Raw genomic sequence first — 24,064 nt, forward strand, 5'->3', positions numbered from 1 at the left:
GAACTTCAGCAAACAAAGGAGCTGTGTAAGAAATGTGATGATTTCTCAGTTCAGGCTGAAAACCTAGTGGAAAAAACTAAAGCGGAGAAAACTAAAGCAAGTGATATAAATCTGGGAGAAAAAAGCAAACGCCACCTAGTGGAGAAAACTAAGGCTGTTGGTGAAAACGTGAAGCAAATGAATTTCAAGTGCCTTTTAGGGAATATTTCCAAAATGGAACTGGTGAAAGACAGGTGGCGAAAGTTTGATCGTGATCTTGAGATACATTCCATGGGGAGTTCAGATAAAGAAAAGGAACTAGGTGACCTTGAGCGGTCAAATAGTTCAGCAGAAAGTGCATTGAAGAAACCTGTAATAGACTGTGTTGTTGCCTTTGACCCATGTGTTGGTGGAAGGAAAGTTGATGATGTCGCTGGAAAAATGAACAGGGGTCACTTTGAAGAAATGTGTGACCGCCTGTTGTCGCAAACGAAAGGCCCTCTGCACAGCATCTTAGAGCAAGCTAAGCTCAAGAAACAAAGAGTCAATGATTGTGTACAGCTGTATGGGGAGGCAACTCAAGTCACAGAGGGATGTCAATAGTCCCTACTTGGAACAAAGCCAAGTGAAGCAGAGGTTCTCAAAGTGTTGTGGAAATCATTTGTTGATTCCAGAGAGAGGCGGCTCAAGAACGTTGAAGACATTAAGACTAGCCCAATTGAGTTGCCTATGGATCACGGTCCTCCATGGTGGATTGGACAGACAGTTATGAGGGACAAGCTGTCTGACATTTATGAGAAATCTGTCAATGAAGATGACAGAAACGAGAAGGAGCAAAATGATGCCAAAAATGCAGTTGAAGAATGTGTATATATGAGAGACAAACTGTGTGGCATTTATGAGAAATCTGTCAATGAAGATGACAGAAACAGTTTCATCCGGAAGCTTGAGGATACTAAGAGGCGTATCAGTAAGTTTCAAGAGCAGTGCCTGACACATGCGTGTCTGGAAATATGTGTCCCAACCCTAGGGTTGAAACAAGAGGGGGGGGGGGTATGTGACAGGAAGTCAGGTAAATCTGGGAGTGTAGTCACAGAGAGGAGACACATTCCCACCTGGATTGGAAAGTTCACTAATTACTATAGGGTGTCGGCTGCAAAGGTAGCCAGAACTGTCTAGGGAAGTTGAAAGGCCTTCAGCTGTTCGGAATGAGGAAATGAAGGCCTCTATAATTTGTCCAAAGGAAGTCCTATTGATTGCTGCCTCCTGTCGCTGTGTGAGCTGGGAAGAGGAGGACAGACATACGTGTGCCTCCCGACGCTGTGTGGGCATGGGAGAAGGACTGCTGCCTCCTGTCGCCGTGTGGGCTGGGAGAGGAAGGCAGAAAGATGTGTGCCTCCCAACGCTGAGGACGCCTGGGAGGACTGCTGCCTCCTGTCGCCGTGTGGGCTGGGAGAAGGAGGACAGTCAGATGTGTGCCTCCCTACAAGCTGGTGAGCATGGGAGAAGACCCCCTGAAGTGATGTGTGCTAAGGAGGGTAACCAAGTGTGAAGACGTCTCAAAGGTGAGAAAACAAACTATTTCTATGTGAAAGAAATAAAGGAATGTTTGCCATGTGAAGAGGCAAGCCAAGAGACATTCTCATTGTGATGAGTTAAGGACATGTTCAATGGACATTTGTGCTGTGTGAAGAGATTAGAAATGGACTATTGAGTGTCCGCTGTAGGACAAGAAAGTCTGCCCAACAGTAGGTTGGAGACAGACTCTTAGGTAGGTTCCAGTGTGAGAGAAGGTAGCCGCCCACAGTGGCAAGGATTTATTATGTTTTATATTATTTTGGCTGTTTTGAGGCTTGCAATTGTGTGAAGTAAATTGCATGAATAAAACAAAGTCTTGTTTGCAACCATTGCTCGGCTACCTCTCTGTGAAAACGCACCCCCAAAGGGGTCATCCACGCCTACCACCGAGCTAATCCCTCACACTTTTTTATGAATTAAAGTGTTATGGTTTTACACTATTGGCGCCTTTCTTTTATTTGGGACCTGGTACATCTGGCGGATTGACGACCTGATTGGATCCTATTATCCTGAGAATTTTGGCTACATTCATGCAAATGATTACTGAGAGTTCACCCAGCTGTTAACCCTTGGCATCCTGAAAGTGTGTCTCATCCTTGGTCTGGTAAGGCAGTGGTCCTCAACCCTGGCCTACAGGGCCCACTAACAGGCCTTGGGGAGATGCAGACTAGAGTACTGCAATCACTGAGCAGCAAATGATATCACCTGGGATGTATTTCAGTTATCTTGAAAATCTTGCCTGTTAGTGGGCCCTGTAGGCCAGGGTTAAGGACCACTGTGGTAAGGGACTTAAGATACTGGTGGTGGCTGCCTGATCTCTCTGAGGAAACCCAATATACTTTGTGTGTTTTACCCTCAGTTTGGTAAGGGTCTCCTATATCGGTGGTGGATTCCTATCACATATACCATTTTCTTTGGCACTTAATTTATGAGAGTCTCTCTCAATGGTGACTCATAGCTATACCTGGTGTTTTGATTAGCTCTGGTAAGCAGCTTCACAATTGGTGGTGGATACACTGTCCTTTTTTGTTTAGGTTGGTGCACTTCCTTGTGCTAATACATTGTTTGTGGGGTTTTATGCTATGGCGTCCTTTTTTTCCACCTGTGACTCCATGCCATTTAATCCCAGGAGCATTTCAGGGATATCTACAATCAAGGTTTTTGGATTTATCCCCTGCTTTTATTCACTTTAATCTGGAAAGCGCATTTCCAAAGGGAATTTGGATCTTATGGTGCTGATCTATTAATTTCACTTCAATTTTGGATTTCACAAGAGACTATTTGATTATTTCACTATGTATTATATGATTTGGATTTGTGGTTTAATTTATGTTTGGACATTTACTTGCTCTCATTTCATTGAGCGCGACTTATTATTTTCACAGTTTTCTAGGGTGTGGTCACACTTGAAGTTGCTGCTACATACACTTCTTTCACCTTTAGCGCGGTTATTATTTTTTGTTTATTCTGTTCTGAGTGGAACCTATCCTGTTAAACCCCTGTATGGTCTTGGCCACCATGCTGCAGCTCAGTTTCAGGGTCTTGGCAATCTTCTTATGGCCTAGGCCAGTGATGGCGAACCAACTTGGCACCCCAGATGTTTTATAACTACATTTCCCATGATGTTTAACTACACTGGAATGTGCATGAGCATCATGGAAAAGGTAGTTCCAAAATTTGGCCCAATTTGGACATTTTCACCTAGGAGTGTACTCACTTTTGTTTCCAGTGGTTTAGACATTAATGGCTGTGTGTTGAGTTATTTTGAGGGGACAGCAAATTTACACTGTTCTACAAGCTGTACACTTATTACTTTACAATGTAGCAAAGTGTAATTTCTTCAGTGTTGTCACATGAAAAGCTATAATAAAATATTTACAAAAATGTGAGGGGTGTACACACTTTTGTGAGACACTGTATATGCTTACTTGAATTTTGGTGTGCTTTGTGTATTTCTTTCAGATCTCTGCAGTAATGCATTGTGAAACTTTGCCTTTGTGCAGGAACATTACCTTTTTTCCCCCTAAAAGGTTGGTTTAAAAACACTTTATATAGGGATCGACCGATTATCGGCAATGCCGATATATCGGGGGCCAATATGCACTTTCCCTGATATATCGGAATCGGCCCTTGAGGTTACCGATATTGCCGATATTCCAGGAAAGTGCTGTACTGGAGTGATGCCTGCAACTAGAGGCATCACCCTGGTACTGGCGTTCATAGCCGACGGTCGGCTGGCTTGTAATGACAACCGATGCGGCTGAGAAGCCGTTCGGCTGTCATTACAAGGAGCGGGAGGGGACACCCCCCTCCCGCGGCTCACCCGGGTCTCCCGTCCCACCGGGAGGCAACCTACCTCCTCGGCTGCCAAAGAGAAGACCCGATCAAAGCCGCTTTCGGCCCTGATCGGGTCTCCATGTAAAAACCCGCAAGTGATGTCATGACATCATTTCCGGGTATTCGGCGCCAGATTCAAGATTGGCTGCTTTGAATGCTTTTAAGTTTAGAGCAGGGGTCCCCAAATCCCTCCACAACTGTACCTATGAAAACAAAAAAATATTTTTTTTTTAAATGTCCAAAAATATTGTCCGATACAGATATCCGATGATTAAACTATCGGTATTGGCACTAAAAAAATATCGGTCGATCACTAACTTTATATGATGATTTACTGAGATATATTTTGGTAAGGGAGTAAAAGAAATTGTATATTCGACCTAAAGCAAAAATATCTGGACTTTCAGGCAAGTCCACCATATGTGATATGCCCTTCCCCTACTGTCCTCAAGCCTCAAAAGCAATTAGGTGAGAAACCAGGGATACATGCTAGGACTGTGTGCCATCCTAATAATATCTTAATATTTGCCCCTATAATCAATTCAGATTTGATTTGGATTTAGATGTTCTAAATGCGAATTTGTGTCATTTATCCAGTTTCATGCCTCCCTCCAGTTTCTGTTTTTATTCATCCAAGTAAGGCAATTTTAGAAGATAATTTGGTGTTGGGCATGTGAAAGGCGTCATGCATGACTGATCTCGACAGGATTCCCTGATTATTTTACAACTCAGCAATCCTTATGAAACCTTTATTTGTCCACCAGATGAAATCTGTGGATTAGAGGCCTGGGGTGCAAAGGATAGGGCCAGTGAGTTATAAATAGATTTGAGCCTGTGCCTGGTGCAAAGACGATCCCCAAAGGCAGAGAGAGAACAAAAGTTAAGGGCACATGATTTTAGATCTCTCCCTGGCCCACAGTATATGCTGGATTGGCTAAAAATATAAAAATAGCATGATTGCAATTCAAATACAGGCAGGGTATGGCTCCTGAAAATGGAAGTTATGAGTTGTATGTTTAGGGGATGTTTGGCTCAAGTGTAGCACTCACCAGTGAGAACAGTATACAAATAAATGCTAAATAGGTTGGGCAAGTAGGCCCCTTATTTCTTCAAATACCCTTTCCTGTTCAGTTGACAGGGTATCTGACGTTGTTTATTTGCTATAAACCACCTGAAAAGATTTTGATAATATAACTTCTATACATGCTTTGATCCTATTGTGTGACATTATCTTTCAGTTTGCATCACACTTTGCGTGTCATAATTCAGTTGTCCACTTGTGTGTAATACTTGTCCTAATATGATCTGTCTGTTTTGTAGACATATATTGTACACATTTTGCTAATAAAACTTGATAAACCACAAATAAATGATAAAGAGTGTGAGACAGACAGACATACAGTCAGGTCCATAAATATTGTGACCGACACAATTCTAATCTTTTCAGCTCTATACACCACCACAATGGATTTGAAATGAAACAAACAAGATGTGCTTTAACTGCAGACTTTCAGCTTTAATTTGAGGGTATTTACATCCAAATCAGGTGAACGGAGTAGGAATTACAACAGTTTGTATATGTGCCTTCCACTTTTTAAGGGACCAAATGTAATGGGACAATTGGCTGCTCAGCTGTTCCATGGCCAGGTTTGTGTTATTCCCTCATTATCCCATATACAAGGAGCAGATAAAAAGTCCAGAGTTAATTTCAAGTGTGTTATTTGCATTTGGAATCTGTTGCTGTCAACTATAAATATGAAATCCAAAGAGCTGTCACTATCAGTGAAGCAAGCCATCATTAGGCTGAAAAAACAAAACAAACCCATCAGAGAGATAGCAAAAACATTAGATGTGGCCAAATCAACTGTTTGGAACATCCTTGAAAAGAGAGAACGCACCGGTGAGCTCAGCAACACCAAAAGACCCGGAAGACCATGGTAAACAACTGTGGTGGATGACCGAAGAATTCTTTCACTGGTGAAGAAAACACCCTTCACAACAGTTGGCCAGATCAAGAACACTCTCCAGGAGGTAGGTGTATGTGTGTCAAAGTCAACAATAAAGAGAATACTTCACCAGAGTGAATACAGAGGGTTCACCACAAGATGTAAACCATTGGTGAGCCTCAAAAACAAGAAGGCCAGATTAGATTTTGCCAAACAACATCTAAAAAAGCCTTCACAGTTCTGGAACAAAGTCCTATGGACAGATGAGACCAAGATAAACTTGTACCAGAATGATGGGAAGAGAAGATTATGGAGAAGGAAAGAAACTGCTCATGATCCAAAAGCATACCACCTCATCAGTGAACCATGGAAGTGTCATGGCGTGGGCATGTATGGCTGCCAATGGAACTGGTTCTCTTGTATTTATTGATAATGTGACTGATTTATGATTGTTAATCTGTCCCATTACTTTTGGTCCCTTAAAAAGTGGGAGGCACATATACAAACTGTTGTAATTCCTACACCGTTCACCTGATTTGGATGAAAATGCCCTCAAATTAAAGCTGAAAGTCTGCAGTTAAAGCACATCATGTTTGTTTCATTTCAAATCCATTGTGGTGGTATATAGAGCCAAAAGGAATAGAATTGTGTTGATGTCCCAATATTTATGGACCTTACTGTAGTCTCGTTGGCTCTGAGGAAGTGGCAAGCCTCGAAACATGTTAGCCTATTATACTGCTGGATGTTCCATCTGTGATGTGGATGTTTAATCATGGACTTGAGCTGATGTTTTTTTATGGAAAGCTGTGACACAAGCATTTGTTTTGCGAGTACAATACTTTCCTCTGTTTTACCTATTAAATAATGCACTAGGCCTGTACGCCCTCTGTTCTATTTAATGATTTCAGTGTATTCAGTCTTCCCCAGTCTGGAGGGCTGCAAGGTGTGACATATCCGGATAAGCCAGGATAAAAGTCTAGAACAGTCTGGGCCCAGCTTTAGGCACAGGATATGGTTTGTTCTGATCAACAAATAAATGCTACAATGACAGGTGGGTGCTGCAGCCTGCAAATCAGGAGCGGATACTCCATCTATGATGTACACAAGGAGAGAGAAACAACAGGTGCGAGGGCCACCATATTGCAGTATTAAAAACAACCACTTTATTAAAACATTGTAAGTTGCACTTAAAAGAGCAAGTAGGAGACAGGAGGAAGTGACAAGATTCACAGCACCAGGGCTTAGTGTTTGACCATGAGGGGAGCCAACATATGATAGCCAAAGAGATGGTGCAGGGCACTGAGAGTCAGTCACTGTATAGAAACAAGGACTCGTCTGTCCAATCAGGAAGCAATCACGATGACAGGGAACGTCCTCCTCCACCAGGTGCCGAAGTCACTTAAGGAGCATGTACAGTCAATGAATGCAATTCCAGGTATAACTGCCTCTTCTTCAGCATGACTGGCAATGAGTGGGTAACCATAGCCAGTCATGCTGATGAAGAGGCAGATATGCCTGGAAACCCGTTCACTGACTTTGCAGGCTGCTTGAGTGATGTCAGTACCAGGTGGAGGTGGGCATTCCTTGTCATCACGGCCGCTTTCCGTTTGGATGGATAATTCCAGGCTTCTATACAGCGACTCCCGGCGCCCTGCACCATTTCTTTGGCTGTCACCTGTCGGCTTCCCTCATGATTGGACGCTCAGCCTCGATGCTGCGAATCTTGTCACTTTCATCTGTCTCCTACTTGCTCTCGATTATAGAGAATCTGGCTGCCCAGAAAAATGAAGAGCCTGGGATTAAGAGGTTTAATGTTTTTTTTGTAGCTCTAACTTTTGCCTCTGTGAAGGCAAAAGTTAAAGCTACTTTGTGATCTAGCTTAGAAATTACAATGCTAAATAATTGTCCTGCCATTGTTTTAAGAAATTCCTCATTATTGAATAGAAGAATTCATGCATAATAAGCTGAGGGTTTTGTGAAAGGTTACCATTGTCTAGGTCTAGTGTATTGGTGTTGTGGTCTCTCTGTGAAAGATTTGGGACAGGAGAGTGTCCAATTTATCACCAAAGGTACATGATTTGTGTCTAGCATATTTGAGGGTCTTCTTGTGATAAGGCACAGGTTCAAAGCTGTTCAGACTCTTTAAATTTGAGGATTAGGATCTCTGTTCAGAGGTTTATGGTATTTCAGTAAACACAGCAGTTCTGTTGATTGTGCTTTTATGGTTGTATTTGGTTCTAGAGGCTATTTTAATTATTCCGGCTCTCGTCGTGGTCACCTAATTTAGAGAGGGAGAAGTGTCATTAAACGATCATTGAAGAGGGATTTGTTTAAAGTTCACTTTTCTGAACATGTTACACCCATATTTAGTGTGTAACATGTTCAGCATGCACCCCCCTTTCTCCCCTCCCTATGACAGCAGGCAGGGGATCCTCTCCCCACACACGTTGTCAAAATTTAAAGTAAAAAAATATTCAGTCACAGCTTCCTGTACCGTCAGTCATTGCAGCTGATGGCCTGTAGCTCTCAATGAACTATGAGGTCGTTGGTGAGCGTTCATTGATCTTCCTTCTCTCAAATAACTTCTTGCCCATACCGGTGGTATGGGCAGACAGCTATCCTGAGAGTCTGCAAGAGCCTGGCATTGGCAGATCGAGGGTGAAATACTCTGCAGTCCACTTAGAAAAAAAAAAAAAAAACAGAAAATGATCTATGCGATAATTGTGTACTTGAGTGTAACATAAATAGTCTCTGGGATTTTGGTTACATTCCCACAAAAATGTCTAATAAATCAGGCTGGTATTTAAGATTTATGTTTTCATTGTTTGGGATGGGGGATGTTGCAGGGGGGTTTCCTGCAGCAACAGGCTGTCAATGACCAGAGTGTTTTAATGCTGGGGACAGGTTCTTTTGGAGGGCGAAAGCCCTGGATAGTAAGTTAAAGTATAACTAAACACAAAAACTTTTTTTAAGTTTTGGACAGAGGGAAAGGGATTAGAAGACGTGTCAGGTATCAGTTGCTGTCTGTGCCTCTATTAGGAAGTTTCACCATATTCAAGATGTTTACAGTTCCAAGGGTTCCTGGAACAAACAGCAAAGATACAGTGATTGTTAGGTCACTTGGTGTATGCCATACAATGAGAGCAATGATTTTTGGTTTTTAAGAAAAAAAAAAAAGCTTTTTTAAAGCATTGTGTAATACATTTGGATATGTTATTATATGTATATAGTCCTCTTTTTGGTACCAGTAAAGTCCGAGATTCTGCCCCATTTGTTTCCCCCTCTCCCCCCTTTTTTTTTGATCTGTGTCATATATGGATGAGGTACATTTAATGCCCTCCTCCTCTTTTAAGTTATTACTGAAAGTAAAACCAAATTTTGGGGAGTACCCAGAGCAGTAAGAGAAGGTTAATGTTCCAATAGGGACACTAGTTCAGGTGATCCCCAACAACAATCAGCTGTGGCAGTAAGGACACATGGCAGGGGTTGAGTCCTGCAGGAAGAAAAGTGGGTGGGGAAGAGGGGTAGAAGAAAGAAGGGAGATAAAAATAAAGAGGAAGTTCACGTTCTTAAATAACAGAGTTGTTTCATCTCGTGGACAACAAAAAGTTTGTTGCTGGAGGCGTGCATTTCCACTTCTGTGATGTTAACCGCTGAACTGCTGTGGAAGATAGCGTTCAAAGAAACAAAAAGACAGGGGAATCTCAAGTTAGGAAATGCAGAACTTTTCTAAACGGCAGATCTGGAGGGAGGAGGATTTAACCAGCAGAATGTACATGAGAAGGGTGGAAATGTGGGCAATACTTAGCTTAGGGAAAAAAAAGAAGAACCATATCATGAAAAGGAGCTCCTCTGATGTCCATCTCTTGCCTTGTGGTCTGAAATGATCGAGCAGCTACTGCAGAGAAGAATTCTTGCTTCACATCTGCTTGGAGGTTTTAGAGGGTACTGGTGGCTGTCCAGGTAAAATTCAGGAATGTCCAGTTGAAGCAAAGTGTGAATAACACAATTAGTATAACCTGAGGTGTTAAGTTCAGGGTTCCCATTATGGACGGTGTTCAGGAGGTAATCATCTTGCTGAGCTCTTCTGAGTGTTGGACCATATGGAAGAGATGTGTTGGAAGCCTTCATGTGTTGGTGCTGGGCTTTGAGGGTCCTAATGTGAGACACAATTTCAGTAGAACCTCTTCTACTTCCTGAAATGTGGAAAAGGAGTGTGGTCTTTTTTTCTAATAAAAGAAGATGGGCTAAATGGGAAGCCCCATCTGCATTTGATATATTTGTTTATTTTGCCAAGATAGTGCATTTAGTGTTCATCTTTTTTGGATGGTAGAGAGAGACATAGCTGAGTAAACTTGCAGGGCTTGGCCAATCGGATACTGTTCTGTGTCTGTGTAATGTAAACACAGGCACAGAAAAGACCAGCCCTCCCCTCCCATGATCCTTTTTGGACTCATCGAGAGGAGAGAGCAAATATAAAACTGAGTACTGCACCAGCACACCCACACACACTTAGATAGGCACATTTCACCCCCGATCGCCCCCCCAGTTAACCCCTACACCCCTGTCACAACACACACACTGTATACTGTATATAGCATTGGGGGGGGGGGGGGGAATCAGGGGATTTTCACATTACTAGGATTAAACTATGGGCATGGAAGAGGGCCCTTTTAACCGCTATCCTAGAATGTTCCTCCTCTATAACCCCTTCCAAAACATTCAGGAGATAGCATTTAGGGTCCAGTGGAATTTTTACTTTTAACACCAGGTTTAATGTATTTATAATCCAATTCCAGTAGGAAGTGAAGTTTGGGTCATCTCCATAGGAGATGGATTACGTCACCATGGTCTCTTTTGCATCCAAGTGGTTCTGTACCGTAACCCATCTTATAAAGCCTCAGGGGAGTATAATGAGCACGTAAAAGAATATAGAGCTGTGATAGCTTCTGGGCCGCATTTAAAGAACAGGTAGTTACTGCCTGATATGCTTCCCCCCATTGGTCAGCCGACATCGACCCCCGACATCGCTCTCCCAACCTGAAATCGCCTTACTAGTATGGCCTTTATGAAATTCAGACAAAATATTATAGCATTGGGAAAAAAAGCCCTTAGAGCTGCCAGCCATTTGTATAAGATTGAATATAGGGGTGGGGGATAAATGCCATTCCTGCGAATCTCCCTGTGCCCCAACTGCATGCCTTAATTGCGTATTGCAAAACTACATATGAGCAGGTAATGAGTATTCAGCCTGCAGGGACGCAAAAGGCAACAGAACCCCATCTTAAAAGATCTGGGACATATGTTATATCCCATATATCTTCCATCGTGCGCCATGTATCAATTTGGCTAGTTCCGGGTAATTGTTGTTACTTCATATCGGGCTATATTTCGTATACCCAGTGACATGTTGCAGGTATTTGGCCATGTTCCGTATCTTTTGAATGAGGCTGTACGTTGGCAAGAGCTTATTTGGTCCGGCGAAGCGAAGGGCCTCAGGGCCTTCCGAGACTGAGTCTCTCTGGATATAGGCAAGTATAAGAAGTGTCGTGGAAGGAATATGATCTGCAGCTTGAATTAATTGGGACCAATTCATTGTTGCAATTGTGCTCCTATATAGTAGAGCCAGGGGTTAGGGAGGGCAAGACCCCCCCCCCCCCCAGGGGCAGACTAGCAACTTTCAGCCCAGAGAGCAAATGCAAACCAGAGGCCCATGGTGCAGTGACTCAGCCCCCCTCCCACTCTCCCTCTTTCTGTCCTCCTCCTGACCCCCATTCCAGGCTGAAGCCCTGCTCCAGGTACTCTCTACTCACCGGCTGAATCGGGTTCTCAACCTGGCCAGCAGGGGGTGGTTTGGGGGAGCTGGAACAGCTTGGTTGGGGCTGGCCAGAGGCAGAGAGTCTCAACTGGGGCATGGAACTGTCCCCTGCTCAGGCACAGTTTACACCATTCATGCTGGGGAGGGAGGCCTGTGCTCTGTCCTTGTCTTCATCCTGCACTTAGGAGGTTAGTGGCAGAGACTTTTTACTTCTCTTCACCAGGGATCCTTTAGGCATGTCTGTTGCAGACACAGTGCAGCCTTTTTACAGGACATCAGAACGGCCCCCCTGCTCCCTGGTCAACACAGGACAAGGGGGCACACTTTAAGTCTACAGGAAAACAGATTTCGTCTCCAAATACGGAAAGGTTTCTTCACCGTAAGAGCTGTGAAAATGTGGAATAGACTCTCTCCAGAGGTGGTTCTTGCTAGCTCACATGATTGCTAGTGACTTAACTTACATTTTTTTAGGTGAAGTCGATCCAGGGAATATCTGATTGCCTCTCGAGGGATCAAGGCGGCAGATTAAAAAAACGAGTATTCAAAAAATCCAGTTTTCGGCGTTTTGAATACATGGAAGTGTAGTGGAGGGGTCTAGGGTCTTTTAGACCTTCGACCCAGATCCAGTACCTGTCACTGCATAGTGCTGTCACAAGGGATGTTTACATTGCTTGTGACAGCAATAAAAGTAATCAGATTTTTTTTTTTTTTTAAAAAAAACCTGTGTTAAAATTAAAATAAATAAAATAAAAAAAAAGGAAAAAAAAAATTTTGCCACCCCCGTCGCCGTTAGCTCGCGCACGGAAGAAAAATGTATAAGGAAGTCGCGTTGCAAATGAAATCGCTGTTCAAACCACACATGTGAGGTATCGCAGCGATCGCCAGAGTGTGAGCAATAATTAAAAAAAAAAGAGCTACACTCTAACTCTAAACTGGTAACGGTTAAAGAATTTTAAAGCGTCGCCTATGGAGATTTTTATTGACCATAGTTTGTCGCCATTCCGCGGGTGTGCGCAATTTTAAACCATAACATGTTGGGTATCTATTTACTCGGCGTGACATTATCTTTCACAATATACAAAAAAATGGGCTAACTTTACTGTTTAGTTTTTTTAAATGCAGTGAAATGTGATTTTTTTGTAATTTTTCCAAAAAAATGGCGTTTGAAAGACCGCTGCGCAAATACCGCGTGACAAAAATATTGCAATGACCGCCATTTTATTCTTAAGAGTCTTTGCTGAAAAATATATATATATATATATAATGTTTGGGGGTTTTAAGTAGTTTTCTAGCAAAAAATACTGATTTAGGGCTCTTGCACACGGGCGGTCCGATCAGATCCGCCTGTCAGTTTTTTAGGCGGATCTGATCGGATCCTCCATGCAGCTCTATGGGGCAGCGGGTGTCAGCGGAGGTCACCTCCGCTGACACCCGCTGCCATCCGCATCCGATCCTGTGCTGAAATCTGGATGGATGGAAACCCTATTTTTCCATCCGTTCAGTAATCGGAGCGGAGCGGATCTGATGAGAGTGGACAAGCGGTCTGCTCTCCTCCGATCCCCCATAGAGAGCAGCGGGGGCTGAGACACCTCCCTCTCCGCACTGCAAGCGGAGACGGAGCTGTCATCCGCCCGGCTCAGCGGGGATCGCGGATCGATCCCCGCTGAGCAACACGGATCCGCCTACGGAGGCGGACCGTGTGAAAGAAGTCTTAAACTTGTAAACAAAAAGTGTCAAAAATAGGCTTGGTGGTAAAGTGGTTAAACTGTGTACTATCTGATATCACATACCATGGGTAACAAACTGATAATAAACTTCTTTACCATAATGTGTGTTAAAATATGCAAAGTCCCACTAAACATTTTCCCAGTGATCAAGTGCTGGTGCATTTTAAATTAAGACAGGTGCAAAGTCCCACTAAACATTTTCCCAGTGATCAAGTGCTGGTACATTTTAAATTAAGACAGGTGCCCTGTTCCAATGTGCTCTTAGTGACCCACATGGACCTGCACTCACCACATTGAGAAGACCATCTATTGCTAGTATGGTATGGCTAGTATGATTTCTAAAGCCTCCTACACACGATCAGATTATCGAACAATCTGTCATCCGTTTTTTGTTGCATGCTAGTCTCATGTCGAAAGTGAAGAGGTTACTTGCATACGAAAATTCCCATACGACAGAATTCAACTTCAGAAGTGATGTCATGTGCTGAATTGTTTTGTATGTGTTCTTTCGTTTCTGAGCATGCCTAGTCTTGCTCTTACGATTTTTTTCAGGCGAAAACTGTACTAATTAAAACCAAAATCGAACGTTGTGTTGACATACGATAAAAATTTTATAGCCTGCACATCCAGTTTTTGTCGTCCGAAAATTTGTAATCGGCTGTCAAAAGCACTATACTAACAATCCAAAAAATCGTCAGATCGTTCCTCGGATGAAATTTTCCTTCCGATTTTCGTATCATGGCCTTAACTTTTGTTATTCTGAAGAAATAACTGTTTGCCTGTGTTCATGTGCAGAGTGAATTAAGGGAGTGATTATTAACCTGCCGGGCTGCAAAGACATGATTCACTTTTGAAGTATCCCACCAAAAATGACTTTTCTTTTAGCAGCGGATGCCAAAACTCTGATTTTTATCTTAGGTTAGACTTCTGGGATCACTCCATAAAGAGTACATGTCACAGCCTACACTGTCACAAAAGGATGAAACCGTGTAAAAAATGTTTATTCAAATAAAAAAAACAATAAAATAAAATAACAAATGTTTAACATGTCCCTGACCTGTAAACAGCATACATGTGAGGTATCGCCACAAACATCAACCTAAAAAAAACGCAATTTTAAAGTGTGACATGTTTTGCGTCTATTTACTTGGCGTATCATCTTTTTAATATTTCAGCAAAAAAAATTGGGCATTATATTGTGTTTTTGTGCATTAAAATTCATTAAAGTGTATAAAAAAAAAAAAAAGATGTGTTTGAAATAACGCTGCGCAAATATTATGACATAAAAAATATGCAACACCCACCTTTTATTTTCTATTGCCTCTGCTTAAAAATATATGTTTTTTTTTTTGTTTTTTTGGGGGGGGGGAAGAGACAAAACTAAAAAGAATGAATTTACATTTCAGCTCACAGTTTTAAATTACAGCTACAAAGAAAGTTTAGATTTTGGTATGAGGAGAGACAACATTGTCAGTGCCTTTTGACCATCTGCCACATAACTTGTCATTTATTACAAAATGACAATTATAAACTCACCTTAAATGATTGATAAAAGCCGTTCTCTGGACTTTTTTTCTGCACCATATTTGCCACAGGAAAAAAGAAATCTTGAAGAATGAAAAATGTCCAGGATGGCAAAAGTCAGGATCCTATTACGAAGCATGGAAGATCGAAGGTGGGTGGAACTGGAACCTGTATAACAAAATATTTCAAATATTAAATAATGCTTTGTTCCACTCCAATGATTTTACAGTTTTGCCACAGTTTTGGTACCCCTCCACACAGCAACTCATATCATAGCGTTGTGTTCCCCTTTAAGAGGATCAGGTCCCTCTATCACATCAGTTCTCATACTACCATAAAAAAAACAAAGGAAGGACTGCCATAGTGTAGCAAATCAATAATACTTCACTTGTTTATTAAAATTGCACTCACGGGATAAAATAAGTTAAGCATGTTTTACAAGGTAATCACAATATCATTTAGTAGGCTCTGGACCAAACAATTCCAGCTTCCGCCCATGACCTCACCCAGCTCCACCATAAACGTTACACCCTGCTCACATGGCTTCATCAGGGGGTGGGCTACATGACTTCACCATAACCATGGTGATAGGAGCGGCCACGTTATCCCCATAGGCTGATTGGAGTGAAGTCATTTTACTGGAGACCAAACAGCCCCAGCACAAATCAGAGTAAAATGGCCATCTTACTTAAGATTATTCAGCCCCACAATAGAAAAAGAATATGGGGTAACACAAAAAGCTATTATAAACACGCTAATGACCATAGCCAATATAAACCAAAAGATATTGCTCATTTAAAATAGCTAAGAAATTGTTACAAGGACGATAAAAACAAAAAATAGATTTTTGTAAGAAACTTAGTGTTAAATCCTTTTCTCTGACGTTCATCGACAGGCGCAGCACCTTGTTCTTTAGACTAATGGGTTATGCTCCTATCAGGAATGGGCATTAGGCAGGAAAAAAAACGTTACCATGCCTATGGGGCTGTCACTGCAGGCATAACCCTACACACTCTGCTTCAGCCTGCAGTTTTGTTGCAAGCAGTGTTTAGAAGACAAAAAATAGAATTTTTGTAAGAACTTACCGTAAAATTATTTTCTCTGAGTCCTCTGACAGTCACCGCCCGATGGTATTAGCCTTCACTAATGGATAATGAAAGGAATAGGGGTCATGGCGCTGCCTATATAATTTAGATATAATAAAAATGTAATAAGCTGTGATGCAAAGTGCCTTAAGCTAAAAACAATAATGTGTAATATTCAAACAATAATATATTCCATAAAAACTTCAATTAAGTGCAAGTGCAAGGTATAAAAGTGCCTGCAGAAAGATTGGAAAGTGACTGGTGCAATAATTGTATGAGCAATAAATAATATTTAACATGCAATATTAATGTGCTAAAAAATATGGTGCTATATAAAGTGAGCTGTTCCACTCATACCACGTGTTGATATGGGGAATAAAAAAGTGCCAACAGAGCAAAAATAGAAAAAAGTTATTATTTTAAAAAAAATGCAGACATGAGGAATGAGGATCAGGAGAAACAGGTTTAAATATCGGGAGTGGAGCTGAGTGGATCCCTCGGAACATACCTAGGCAGGAAGGCACACAGGGGACCATCCTAGGGTACATCCACACCAGGACCAGCCTGATCCTCGGCACACGCCCTCCACCCAGGGATAGGAGGATACCGCTAGGTTGCCAGACCCATAAATACACCCGCTCTATACCCCTGTGTGGGGTGGGTGTCTCTGGTAAGTGTGCAATTTTATCAAAGGAATCCCAGCACCTTACCACCCACCACGGGGTCACCTTTTCACCTGAGTGTCGGTTTGTTCCGAGTGCTGTCACCTTTATTGCCTTTGAAGTCACCGCACATGATATAGACTTTTCTACTGGATCTTTCCTTATTGGACATTGCAAGCTGTATTTTTTTAAAATAATAACTTTTTTCTATTTTTGCTCTGTTGGCACTTTTTTATTCCCCATATCAACACGTGGTATGAGTGGAACAGCTCACTTTATATAGCACCATATTTTTTAGCACATTAATATTGCATGTTAAATATTATTTATTGCTCATACAATTATTGCACCAGTCACTTTCCAATCTTTCTGCAGGCACTTTTATACCTTGCACTTGCACTTAATTGAAGTTTTTATGGAATATATTATTGTTTGAATATTACACATTATTGTTTTTAGCTTAAGGCACTTTGCATCACAGCTTATTACATTTTTATTATATCTAAATTATATAGGCAGCGCCATCACCCCTATTCCTTTTATATCCAGTGCATAGTCTCCGGACTATCATCCAGGGAGGCTGCAGCCTATTTTTAGATATATCTATATATATATATATATATATATATATATATATATATATATATATATATATATATATATATATATATATTTTATATTTTATACATTTACTACATATTTTTTATTCATTTATTTATACACATTTTTTTCACTTAATTATTCACTTATCTATCCATTTAGTCCATAGCGCGGAAGTTCTTATTTTTCTTTCACTAATGGATAATGGCGCCCTCTGCAGGAGCAAGGCTAGGCAGATAATTGATTATCAGGTTAATACCAAAAAACATTTATACCTCGGCACGCCACTAGGGGGCCATCCTTCAGCCATTATCCTGAACCCAATCTGACATTACCTCAGTTTGTAGCAAGCAGTACCGGAAGGCAGCAACCCCCAGATACAAAAACTAGAGGGGCGGCGACTGTCAGAGGACTCAGAGAAAAGAATTTTACGGTAAGTTCTTACAAAAATTCTATTTTTTCTTGCGTCCTCTGACAGTCGCCACCCGATGGTATTAGCCTTCACTAATGGGACGTCCCAAAGCAGTGCAGGTATGAGGGGTGGGAAAGTAGCGTAACCAAATAAGGTAACGCAAGCAGCCAGGCCAGTAACAACCTGAGCCCACAGGAAAAAACTGGAAACAAACCCAGAATAACAAAAAAACACCCCAAGAAGAGGGACAGTAAAAATAATGTCCCCTGAAAACAAATCGCCACACTCAAAACTGTGCGGCCAAAGGAAGCATCCAAAGATGCCAAAAACATCAAGTTTGTAAAAAACTTTGTGAAAAAGTGTGCACGGACGACCAAGTCGCTGTCTTGCACACCTGAGCCACAGAAGCCTGATGGGGAAAAGCCCAAGAGGCATTAACGGCTCAAGTATAACGGGCCTTTTTACCAGAAAAGGAGAAATCCTACCCGTAATGGTATAGGCCTGAACAATCGTCTGTCTGATCCACTTCGAAAAGGTCGCCGCGGAGGCAGCCGATCCCTTCCGAGGTCCCTCAGGAAGAACAAATAGAGAATCAGACTGTCGAACAGACTCAGTGGCGGACAGGTAAACCTTGACCGGCCGGGCCACATCCAGGGAATGCAAGGCAAATCCCCTAGGATGCTTGGGCCGCGCACACAGCGAAGGCAACACGATAGCTTCATTGAGGTGGAACGAAGAAACCACCTTGGGAAGAAAAGACTGGTTCGGTCGCAGAACCACCTCATCTCTATGAAGTACCAGAGAAGGCGAGCGGCAGGACAAGGCCGCCAACTCATACACTTTGCGAGCAGACGTGATGGACACCAAAAAGGCAACTTTTTGGGACAACACAGACAGACAGAGGAATCTCTTGGATGTTCTCGAAGGGAGGTTGTTGTAACACAGACAAAACCAAATTCAGATCCCAGAGAGGCAAGGGAGCTCTCCTCGGGAGAGCCAAATGCTGCACCCCTTGAATGAAGGTGCGGACCAAGGAATGCAACGCCAAAGGTCGTCGAAAAAGAGATGGCCAAGGCCGACAATTGACCCTTGACCGTAGTCAGCGCCAGAAGCGGATCCACGCCCTTCTGCAGGAAGGCCAAGACCTTTGCCACTGAGAAGGAGCGAGGATGAAAACCATGCACTTCGCACCAATTGATATACACTTTTCAGGTGCGGTGATAAAACTTCCTAGAAGTTGCTTTTTGAGCCTCTAACAAGGTAGGGATGACCACCTGTGGAAGACCTCTATCCCTCAAGACCCGGCTTTTAACAGCCATGCCGTTAAAGCCAGAGACTGTAAAGCAGGATGGAAGAACGGTTCTTGAGACAGAAGTCGAAGCCCGTCTGGGGCCACGAGAATGACTAACAGCCGTTCTGACGCCAACCTGCGAAGGAACCTGGACAACAGTTGAATCGGAGGAAAGGCATACATCCGCCGAGAGTGATGCCAAAGCACCACCAACGCGTCCGCCAGAGGATCGCAAGTTCTGGCCACGAAGCTATCCCCCTAACTGTTGAGACGGGACGCGAACAGATCCATGTCCTGGGGTCCCCCACCGGGCGCACAGGAGGCAGGGACAATTCCCCTTGGTGAAAGGTCTGGCGACTCAGATAGTCCGCCTGCCAGTTGTCCACACCGAGAATGTGAACAGCCGAGATCACCGTACATGCGATTCGGCCCAAGATAGAATCTCGGCCACTTCCTGGGCCGCCCGGGCACTTATGGTGCCCCCTTGGGAATTGATATATGCCACAGCCTTGGCATCGTCCACCGGACCGGACACCCCTGAAGTAGAGCTGACCACTGGAACAGACAAAGTATGACCAAGACGTTTATCGGCAGCGAATTCTCCCCTGCCGACCACGTCTCCTGGGCACAAAGTGCACCCAGAACTCCATCCCAGCCCGACAGGCTGGCAACCGTGGTGAGAATCGACTCCAACAGAGGCCGGAAGGTCTGGCCCTGCGCCAAGGACGGCGACCGGAGCAACCACAAGAGAGCCGACCGTACCGGGCGACTCAATGACATTCTCCTCTCCAAGGACTAAGGCGTCCTGTTCCACCTGTCCAGGATCTCTGCTTGCAGAGTCCTGGGGTGAAATTGAACAAACGGAACTGTTTTGAAGGCCGAAACCATCAGGCCAAGAACCCGCATGCAGGTCCGCAAGGAAGATCGTTGTCCCGGAGAGACCTGATCTCATCCTGCAGAGTCCAAGTCCTGAGTTTGTCCTCCAGGAGGAAGACCTGAGCTTGAGCAGAGTCCAGGACCATCCCTAGGTACTGAAGACGAGTTGGGGGAGTCAGAGCCGACTTCTGAAAATTGATGGTCCACCCGAACTCCTGGAGTGTCTGAACTGACATGGCCCGAGTGCTCGCCAAGGTCACACATGAGCTCGACCTTACAAAAAAGTCGTCCAGGCAACCGAGGATCGCAATTCCCAGTAAATGCAGCAGGGCTAAAACCAGAGCCAGTACCTTGGTGAAAAACCTGGGAACCAAAGCGAGACCGAAAGGTAACGCCACGAACTGGAAGTGCTCCCCAGCCACCGTGCAGCGGAGATATCACTGATGACCCTCGAAAATAGGGATGTGTAGATACGCATCCTGCAAGTCGATGGAAGTCAGGAAGACCCCGGGCCTCAACGATGCCACCACCGACCGGATGGAGTCCATCCTGAACTTCTGTACCCGCACAAAGCGGTTCAGAGACATCAAATCCAGAATTGGATGCACCGTGCCTTCTTTTCTGGGCACTGTGAACAGGTTGGAGTAAAACCCGCAAAACTTATCCCGTGGAGGAACGGGTACAAAGACTCCTTGGGCAAGCATATCGTGCACTGCCCCCATAAGATCCCCGAGATGATCGGGGGAACAGCTGGAGATTGGACGGAAAGAAGCTATCTGTGGGGCGAGATCAAACTCGATCTTGTACCCTGAACGAATCCGCTCGTGAACCCACCTGTCCTGAATGCCGGACAACCAGGGCTCCCGAGAGCAATGCAGACGTCCCCCTACCCCGACAACGGGTGAGGTCGTCCCTTCAGGAAGGGGTAGACTGGGCCGCCGATCCAGACTGACCAGCTTATGGCTTACCCGTCCACGGCTTCTCATGGCCAACAGGAGGTCAGAAGGGTCTGCCCTTCTCCTGCATCCCAAGGCACGAAAGGAATTACGTTGAGTCTTGAAGGAGGGCCCCCGCCGCGTGCGGGGGGGGGGGGCTTACCCTTAGAGACCTGGGGCAACAGAGTACTCTTACCTACCAGTGAGCCCCTTAATTAACTCATCTAGAGTTTTCCCCAAAAAGACGACCCCCCACATAGGGGACCTCCGAAACCGTCTTTTTGTACATGTGGTCAGCCGACCAGCTCTTCAACCAGGTAATACGGCGGAGCGCGACCCCTACCGCGGACAACTGGGCGACCACCGGGCCTCGTCCAAGGTTGCCACGCACAAGGACATCCCAGTCTGGGTGCAATCCACCATGGCAAGGGCAGGCGGAAAGGTCAACTCCAACACCAGAGTGCTGTGAAGCACCTTGGATCATGCCCCAAGAGCCCGATAGGCCATCACAGAGGCAAAAAACAGAGTTCAACAAGGTATCCTTTACCAGAGAAATGTGGCGGGCGAGTGCTTCCACACGAGTGGTACCGTATGTAATGGGGTCAGTATATACATATATAAAAAACATTGAAAAGGTTTATAACGGGTCAAGAACCATCGTACGCCGATATGTGTAATGTGAGTGATCACAAACCTGCAGATTGGTGTTTTATTGTAAGTTTGGTGTTTTATTGTATGTTAGGAGGTTACCGCGAGTTGCCGCCTGGCGATCAAATGGTTAACAGTGCAGAGGGGGTTGTCCTCTTTGGCACTTAAATTGGACGGCAGAGGAGCGTGCTTACGTCCTCAGTTGAAGTCCTAGTGACGAAAAGTGTCAGAACATAAGCACGCCGTTACCAACGATACGCTAAACGCTATCACTGCTGATCTTGGACTCCCCGTTGTATGCTGTGTGGATACCGTCAGCGAGTAGAGAGGTAGCGTCATGTGGAGTATCTGGAACACTTATACGCTGGATATTATATGTTGAATGTAAGCAGATTGGAAACGGGGGGTGTGGATATATGTAGAATATGTTAAATAAACGTCTTTAAAAACAATATTACACTATCCTTGCCCTATCTTGCTTCCTTCCCATTGGCTATTCTGGTCACATGTGTCCTGGTGATTTGAGTGGAAACAGGAAGTTACAGGTTGGAGTGATTGTAATAACACAGCCAGAGGAATCGAGAGGAGCTTATTATTAAGAAAATATCCAAAGGCTTCTGATCTATTTCCTATCCGATTAGCGTCCATTTTGAGGGGTGCACTGGAGGTGTGGTGAAGGACGCAGTTAATTTATCTAAGCATTGGGAGTACCACCGTTTGCTGAACCTATGCGGATTCCATGTCACTCAATTAAAATAGACTCACTGGTGATTAGATGGACTACCTTTACTTTGAATGACCATTACTATGGACACTATATTATGATTATTTGATATGTGTGAACATATACAACGATGCTGAGAGTGATTAATTCTGTACATTAACCACTTGCCGACCGCCGCAAGACTATTTACTGCGGCGGTCAGCCCCTCACAGGCTAAGGGGCTCTAGGGAGCGAGCGCGCGCCGCCGACGGCACACTCCCGCTCGCTCACGGACCCCCCCCGCGCGTGTGCCAGGCGGACCCGATGTCCGCCGGGCACTCGCGATTGTCCATTGCAGCGGGAGAAAGGCAGGCGGCTAATGTAAACAAAGCCGCCTGTCATTCTTCCCTGTGTAAGAATGGAGATCACACGGTTCTGCTATGTAGGACCATTGATCTCTGTTCTTACACCTCAAGCCACATCCAATCAGAGTTAGAAGCACGCCCCTAGGGACACACTTAACTCCTCCTTCTCAAATAATGTTAACTCCTTCCCTGCCAGAGTCATTTTTACAGTAACAGTGCATTTGTATAGCACTGATTACTGTAGTACTGTCACTGGTAACCCCAAAAGGGTCAAAAATGTCAGTCAAGGGTCCGATCTGTCTGCCGAAATGTCACAGTCCCGCAAAAAAAAAAAAAAAAACGCAGATCGCCGCCATTACTCGTTAACCATTTTACCACCGGAGGATTTTGCTGTCTTACGTCCAGGCCACTTTTTGCTATTTGGCACTGTGCGACTTTAACTGACAATTGCACGGTCGTGCGACGCCGTGCCCAAACTAAATTTACGTCCTTTTTTTCCCACAAACAGAGCTTTCTTTTGGTGGCATTTGATCACCTGTGCGATTTTTACTTTTTGCGCTATAAACAAAAAAAAGAGCGTAAATTTTGAAAAAATAACAATATTTTTCACATTTTTTTTATATGAAATTCCCCACAAAAAAAATGTAAAAATCTATTTTTTTTTTACATTTTTGGCCAATTTGTTTTCTGCTACGTATGTTTGGTAAAAAAAAAAAAATCACAATAAGCGTATTTTGATTGGTTTGCGCAAGTTATTGCGTTTACCAGCTAAGGGAGAGATTTGTCATTTTTGGTGTTTTTTTTTTTTTTTTTTAACGAGTAATGACGGCGATCTGAGATTTTTTTTTTTGCATGACCACGACATTGTGGCGGACAGATCAGACCCTTGACTGACATTTTTGACACTTTTGGGGATACCAGTGACATTTCTATAGTAATCAGTGCTATATACATATGCACTGTTACTGTAAAAATGACACTGGCAGGGAAGGGGTTAATTTTATTGGAGAGGGAGGGGTTAATGTATGCCTGGTGCTTACTAACGTGTGTGGGGGGAGGTGACTGAGTGACACAGGGACAGATCGCATGTTCAGCTATGCTGAACCCTGCAATCTGTCACTTAGGAGATCTCCAGACTCGATTCCCTGACGATCAGGGAAGAGCGGCGGCGATCGCCGCTGCTCCTCCCCTGGCCCGACTCCCGCTGTGACTGAACACAGCGGGAGCGAGCCTAGGCGGCACGCCGCCCAGAAGGGGAGGAGTCCAGCAACGTAGGTCTACGTCGCTGGGCGGAATCAAGCCACTTTGCCGCAGTACAGTCCCAGTGACTGGTAGGCAAGTGGTTAAAAAAAAAAAAAAAACAACAAAAATGTTTCCCTTAGTTAGTAAACCCAATAACTTTGGCGCAAACCAATCAAAATACGCTTTTTGCGATTTTTTTTTTTACCAAACATATGTAGCATAAAACAAATTGGCCAAAAAATGTTAAAAAAATTTTGATTTTTACATTTTTTTGGGGGGAATTTCATATAAAAAAAAAAATGTGAAAAATATTGTTATTTTTGCAAAATTGACGCT

At 43.7% G+C, this 24,064-nt stretch overlaps 1 protein-coding gene across 2 annotated transcripts in view; it reads right to left on the reverse strand.

Annotated features, from left to right (window-relative positions):
* MKNK2 (MAPK interacting serine/threonine kinase 2) overlaps window positions 1–24,064 on the reverse strand; it is a 186,661-nt gene that overhangs the window by 133,759 nt on the left and 28,838 nt on the right. For both annotated transcript variants that reach the window (XM_082265327.1, XM_082265328.1), the window contains exon 2: window positions 14,922–15,077. In XM_082265327.1, the coding sequence (XP_082121453.1) occupies window positions 14,922–14,969 (48 nt within the window). In that variant the 5' untranslated portion in view covers window positions 14,970–15,077. The remainder of the gene's footprint in view (window positions 1–14,921; window positions 15,078–24,064) is intronic.

The sequence above is a fragment of the Pelophylax lessonae genome (assembly GCF_965119305.1).
Source record: "Pelophylax lessonae genome assembly, chromosome: 1".
In the NCBI taxonomy this organism is placed as follows: domain Eukaryota; kingdom Metazoa; phylum Chordata; class Amphibia; order Anura; family Ranidae; genus Pelophylax; species Pelophylax lessonae.